This window comes from Pteropus alecto, unplaced genomic scaffold (genome assembly GCF_000325575.1).
Source record: "Pteropus alecto unplaced genomic scaffold, ASM32557v1 scaffold50, whole genome shotgun sequence".
In the NCBI taxonomy this organism is placed as follows: Eukaryota; Metazoa; Chordata; class Mammalia; order Chiroptera; family Pteropodidae; genus Pteropus; species Pteropus alecto.
The window spans coordinates 5,325,446-5,332,516 of NW_006431918.1; the positions used below are offsets into that span (position 1 = coordinate 5,325,446).

Consider the following 7,071-nt stretch of genomic DNA (forward strand, 5'->3'; position numbering starts at 1 on the left):
TTTTCTGGTAGTGTTTGTATGCGTACTTGAATTAGCTTTTATATTTTGATTTTGTATCTAGCAAACTTAAACTCCTATTTAGACGTTTTTTGTATATTCAACATATAGTTATCTGAAAAATGACTATTTTTCCCTGTGCTTGTTGGAAGTTATATAGCTATTTCTCTTCTTTTAGTGGTTAGCATAGCTATTTAAATATACATAATTAAAGTCTAACTCATCAACATTTTGCTCCTGAATAATACAAGAGACTTAGGATTCTTTGTCTCCCAATCTCTCTTTCAACTTATAGGCTTTTGTTGACCACTATTTTAGTTCTTTCACATTTGGCATTATAAATATTTTTAAATAGTTTTAGCTGCTTTTTTGCTCCTCTCTTTGCTCCATTTTCTTTCTTACATCTCAGACTTAAATGTCATTTTCTTTCTGCCCGAAGTACATCCTTTAGTGAGGGTTTATTGTAGTAAACTTTATCAGATTTTGATTGTCTAAAAGTGTCTTCATTTAATCCTTGTTTTTAAACGATATTTTTGTTGGGCTTAGAATTCTAGATTCATAGTTATATTCTCTCGTCTTTTTAAAGAAATTATCCTACCGTTTTCTAGTTTCCAATTGTTACATTAAGAAATCAGCTTTTGATATAAATACCATTTCCTCGTATCTTTTAAAAAAAATCTAATTAGACAAATATTGAGCCATACCACTCTCTTCTACATCTTTTTCATCTTTTTCATATCTTTCTCCCTTTTCTTTTCAGTCTAGAGAACTACTATATTTTTTTATTTCCAGAAGTTCTCTTGGGTTATTTTTCAATTCTTCTTGGTCTTTTCAAAACGTAATTTCTTGTTTCTTGCTCATGTTTCCAAGCTTCTTTTTTATATATGTAAACCATATGTAAGTTATATATTCTGTTTCCAATATTTCTAGCATCTTAGGTCTTTGAAGATTTATTCTGCTTTCTATGGATTTGCCTGCTGTCATTCATGGTGCCTTATTTCTCTGTGATTGTTGTACTTGTTAGTTATGAGCTTTTCGTTGTCCTTTAAACTCTTTCTTCGAGGATCTTTGAAACCTGGCTTGAATTTGTGCCCTTTAGAGAGGATTTGCTCTCCCTTTTGCAAATCACCTGGATATATCATTAAGCAAAGACTAGCTTAAATTTAATTATTGAGGATCATAAAAAATATAGCTATGGTAGTATGACTATCACAAATTCAGGCCTAAGCTAACGAATTCTTAGCAGAGACCTTATTTCTCCTTTCCAACCAACACCTGGTCAAGACAAGCAAGTCTCTGTGCATCCGTTTTAAAGTCGATTTTGTTTTAATAATGATCACTCATTTGGAGCATAGCTAGCCTTTGGGTTTATAGCTCTACTCTGGTTTTCCTGTTAGAAAATAGGAGCCCACCTTTTTCTGGGTTCAGGCTTCTCTTGTTTTCCACACCCTGTGCAGCTATCAGAGTTGATCTCAAAGAAGAAGGTTGTGTTAGAAACCCTTGGAACAAAAATGAGCTTTTAGAGCTTGCTTACCTCCCTGGATTATGGTTTTCATTTATTTTTTTTCCTCTAAGAATTTCTTACTACTATATCAACTAAATAATATATGTCAATACACACACACCCACACACACATAATTTGTCAAGCATTTTAGTTGATTTTATTATGAGGATCATTTCAATATATTATTTACCACACTGTTGTCAAGAAAAATTTTTTTAAATCTTCCGTTATGATATTACATTCATCTCTCATGCCACTTTTGTCACATAATTGTTAAACTTGTGTCTAAAGGTACCTAATATAGGTTTTAAGAGCGTATGTATTTTAAACCATATACCAGTTAATATATAAAGCTGGTATGTATGACAAATCATTGAAGTTGTTCTCTAACATTGTGGTCACTTTTCTTAAGGATAAAAATGTGAGAAAACCATATTATTAGTTATTGGTTGAATAAGTTATGGTTAGGTAGCTCTCTGGTAAGAACTGTGTTTTCTCTCTGTCTGTGCCAGAGTTTGCCCTCTGTTCCACAGTCACAAACCAAAGGTTTACCTTTGTATCCAAACTTCTTTTCACTTTAGCTTAAAAAACATCTACTACTCACTGCCTCAACCAGGAATTTTGGAGTCTGATTAATGTTGTGTATGTCAACAGATGGTAATATTCATTTCGTTATTTGGTAGAGTGACATAAAACAAAAATGATCAAACTCCCAATGTTTCAATGCTGCAATTTCAACAGGAGAGAATTTAAAAGCTTTTGGAGGACATAAATACCGCATTCTGCTGAGGCTGTATACAATACGCATGTGCATAGTTTGTAACTGACTGATGAAGTAACTTGAGTATGCTACCGAGCATTTAGCATCTGAAGACTCTTAATCTCATTTTGATGTGTATTTTATGACTAGGACAAAAGCTATATCTGTACATACAGCAGGAGGAAAATATTACTACAGTTTCATTCTCAAGTTATTATATAACTGGCACTCTAACATATGAGAATGAGCATGAAGTTGGTATTGTGAGGCCCTTACTCTAATGAAAACATGGACTTCTGCCCGTACTATTAGACAGAGCCTGGGAGTACTTTCATCTCACTGGTGATGGTAAATCCTTGATGTCTCTGAGAAAAATACACATATATCACTCCATGCAAAATATGGATGTAGTAGGTGTGCCAGCCGTGAATTATCTCACAGACTGGTTATTGTCTTTTCTACTTGCATAACTTTCACAGCATATGCCAATTATTATACCCAAAATAAAAACCAAGCAAGGAAAGCATTAGGACTGCAGATTCATTCCAAGTGCAAAATTCCAATTATCAAAGCCTAAACCCAGGCCTTTTATTAAAAAATCCACTTTGATCTGCACTGTAATTGGCACACTTTCTACTAAGTGACACTGGCAATTTAGTATTGCATTTCTATTGTATTTTTTCCTGTACTAATAGTAACAGCACATGATTGCAAGCTGAGTGCTCTGTGGTAGAGACAGAGCTCCAGATGATAGCTTTGGACCCACTCAAACTGGGCCTTCTCTGCCATTCGGTGGGCACGGGCTCAGCCCTTGCTTCATAGAGGTTTCTAAAGACCAGCTTCTTTCATTACCAGCTCATCAAAGTGCAGCTTAATCATTCTTCAGCTACCAATAGTTAGATTTATTCTAAATTTTCTGTCCAGGGTGTTGGTAACATTGGACTGTGGTTTGTAAAAGTAATTTGGTTTTAGTTCCGAATTGATAACTAAATCACTAAATGAAAGTGATTTTATGAAATTGGAAATTCAGTTGTATGGTGAGTTCTTCAGAGAGAATATAAACATTTAATTTATTAAATAGCAAAACAGAAGCTATAAAACCTCTACTCAGTATCAAAGTTAGAATATTAGAACAGCATATGATTCCCATCAGCATCCAGACAAGTACATGATAGCCTGAAGTTTCTCAGATTAGGTTGGTTATCTAGGGAAACTGGCTCAGATTCAGCACTGAGAACTGTGGCTTCCAGGCCACATTACCTGAAACAGTACAGGTTCTTTTAGCAGAAGATCAAACTTCTAATAGTCTGTGGCTATTCAATTACCTCTTTCTAAATTCAGAGGTCATAAAGATATTAAATCCATATCCGATGATGGAGGGGAAGAGACACATGGGTAGAACACTGGAATCTACATCATTTAATTGCAAAGAAACCTTCTAAATATGCACTATAGTCTCACAGCAACCTTATCGAGTCATTGTTAACAAGCCCCATTTTGCAGAAGAGGAGACTCAGCTCTGTAAAACCTGAATAACTTACTTCAGGTCACAAATTTAGTAATAGTGAAGCCAGATGAAGTAGCCTGGCTACCCAAATTAAGTAGCCAGGTCTAGGATCTACACTTGGATTTGGGTTTCTGAAACTCCAAATCAGTGCTCATCCAACAAATCTCCATCTGATAGGATTTCTGGCAGTCGGAACCAAGTAAATCAGGATAATAACAATAACAATAAATCGAGTAAGAAATTTAGTTGAAAAAGGGAGAAGACAGTAGAAACTAAAGAACGAAATTATATCAGGGGAGAGATTTTCTTAATTCTGGGGAGGAACTTGAACATGGCATAACCCCCATTGGTCACTTCCTAGCCTAGTTATTCTTTTTTACATGAAAGTGTAACAAGGGTTAACAAGGTCTGTGTGCCAGACTTTGAGCGAGGTACTGGGGAGGTGATTGCTAAGAAACAGCTCACCATCCTTGCCTTGCAGAACTTCTAGATCACCAGGACTAGACTGAAGCAGGTGAACAAGGTACAAGCAAGTGTTGGGGAGAGACTGTTGGGTGCTCACATAGCAATGATTCGGGGATGGGTGGTCTGGAAAGATCCCCGAGGAAGCACTGAAGGGGAGGACTATTACAGGCAGATGGAAAAGCATGGAATGAGCATTTGAGGAATTTTTATGAATTTTTGACCAGAGCAGAGATCAAGATGGAAAATGACACAAATGAGACTTCTGAGGTGGGGGAGGTCCTTTGGAAGTTAAAAATGCCGAACTGTATCATAATAGCTGCGGAAAGCATTTGGAGGGTTTGACGCTGGACAATGATGATGTTGTTTTTTTGTAGTTTAATTCAGAATGAGAGCTGGGTTTATGGGGAAACAAGTTAAGTGGCTAATGCAGGAGACAAGATGGGAAATGCCAGTGGCTTGAAGGAGGGCAGGAGAAGTGAAGATGAAGAGAGGTGGATTCAAGAAATGTTTGAAAAGTAGATAGACCAAATATGGAGAGAGAAGGACGATTTAAGAGATAGTGTCCAGATTTCAGATATTTTATAGTTTCTTTCCCTCCTATGTATTTGAACCTTGCAAATATCTGCCAGCCCTCAATTTTTCCCCACAATAAACCCAGTCAGTCAGTAAGGGAGGCCAACCAACGGGAGACTTTGAGAGACAGGTGAGCATGTGAGCATATGAGCCAAAGGTGATTTGTGACTTTTCAATTAATAACTACAACATTCTTTTCTTTTCTTTTTTTTCTCCTTGGGAATAAAAATAGGAGAACTCACTGTGAAAGAACCCAAGTTTCTTGATTTTGAGGTCAGAAAAGAAGTACAACTCATCGTTTTAGCTGAAAGTAGTGGTCATAGAGCCTACAGCAAAGTAGCCATCTTGATATTAGATATGAATGATAATTTACCACACTTTGAGCAAAGCATTTACCAAGTGTCAGTGTCTGAAGGCCACTTCTACAATGCTCACGTCGTACAGGTAAGAGAAATACATTTTGTATATGTACGTATGTGTGAATGAATTATTATGAATCAATGCACATCAAAATATCTAAGGTCTTTTTTTCCCCCAGCACATAATTAAAATTTAAATGTTTGCAGGGCATGTACGGTGTTTGATAAATGAATGAAATCTTAGATAAAGTAAGTCTGGAGTTTCTGAGTTCACTCTTCTTCTTGTTCTGGGGTCTCTGTCGAACACTAGCATGGAATCTGTAAGGGCACAAAAATAAACTCATCTTATCAATGCAGGCAATTTAGTGGGCAAGTCAGAAATGTAAGTATATAATTTAAATGCATATATTTAATGTTATAATAGAAACGTGCATATAATGTTGTAAAGAAAAGAGGAGACACAAACTCTTCCTGGCAAAAAGCATAAGGCTTCACAGAAGAATGATATTTGCGCTAGATCTTAAAGGGCAACTAGGCATTTGCTGGGAGGAGCTGCAGATGGTGTGGACTGAGGCACGGACACGTGGGAGAGCTCTTTGGGTTTGAGATTTGCAGATGTTTCAAGTGTGAAAGGCACAGATCCACTGTTGTCTGGCCTAGCCCACTTCAGAGAAAGCTCCAGGCCCTCAAAGAGAGTCTGGGCACCAGCAGTGTCGTTCAGGCTCTGAAACTCACCCATCCTTGGTAGTCTCTCTTCCCGTGTAGGACTAGAGCCCATTTTTACCTTTCTCCTCACCATCAAATTGATGCTTTGCATTCAAAAAACCTGAACATTAAGAAATCTACACTCTCTTGAGGATCTGCAGAGGAAATCAGTATAAAACTACATTCCCGACAAAGTCAGCAACAAAGTGGGACATTCCCTTTGGCCTCTATAACCTCGCTGCTGTGAGCCGGCACCGAAGGACTATTACGCCCCTTTCCCTCTAGCCTAGGTGGGGCCAGGTACCTACATGGCACATTTGTGCACTTTCTGCAAGACCTCCAGTGGCTCTTCACTGTGCGACCACCTTCGCCCTTATAGACAGGCACCTTCTTATGATTGCCGGTCCAGCACCAAGCACACATGTTCACCTCTTTGGTGTGAACCAAACCAGCATCTCAGCAGTCCTGGAAATGTAGCTCCGAGCCTTCCACACAGTCCAGGAGACGGAGGATTTCCTACGCTATTTTTTGCAGATTTATTTTGTGTGATAGTTGCTGAATTGCTCCAGTCGCCAGCCTGTTCCAGAAGCGCCGTGCCTTTACTTCCAGTGTTAGCCATGACTGGGATGTTTAAGAAGAGGGTGAGGCCTTTTGCTTTTCCCAGTCTGTATCACTCCTGCCCAGTGATGCCTGTAAGGTGGGGATGACATACGCCTCCAGGGCCTATGTCTGTGGGGCCTATTTTGTCACAGAGGATCCTTGTGCTGCAGTCCTGCTACATTGAACTTCTTTGTCACACATGCTAAACTATAGAGAGAGCCAGACTGACTCTTCTCTATGGAATACACAAAGGTGACAACAGACTTAAAGCCCAGGTACACGGAACGGGAGAGCCCCACCTACCAGTGATTCAAGTTATGTCAAACTTTGAGAAGATGGAGTCAGGGACGGATTCAAGGAGATTCGTTCTTCACATTTTTAGATCATTCATTTCCAAGGAAGCTAGAGCTGCCATTTTCCTATGTCCTGTTGAGATTAATAAAAATGTAGAGGACTCTGGAGCTCATGGTAGTTACTTCTTGCCTTTTGCCAGCACCCTGCCCATGTTCCCCCGCCTTTTGGTTACAACCCCACAGACTTTCATTAGAAATTGTCCTCTATGGGGTGCAGTCTGGGTGGGATTGTCAATCAAGATAGTGA

General features: G+C 38.5%; 1 protein-coding gene across 1 annotated transcript in view; it reads left to right on the forward strand.

Moving 5' to 3' along the window:
- DCHS2 (dachsous cadherin-related 2) overlaps nt 1-7,071 on the forward strand; it is a 177,505-nt gene that overhangs the window by 151,736 nt on the left and 18,698 nt on the right. Inside the window, 1 exon segment of the mRNA XM_025042987.1 lies at nt 5,040-5,251. Coding sequence (XP_024898755.1) covers nt 5,040-5,251 — 212 coding nt within the window.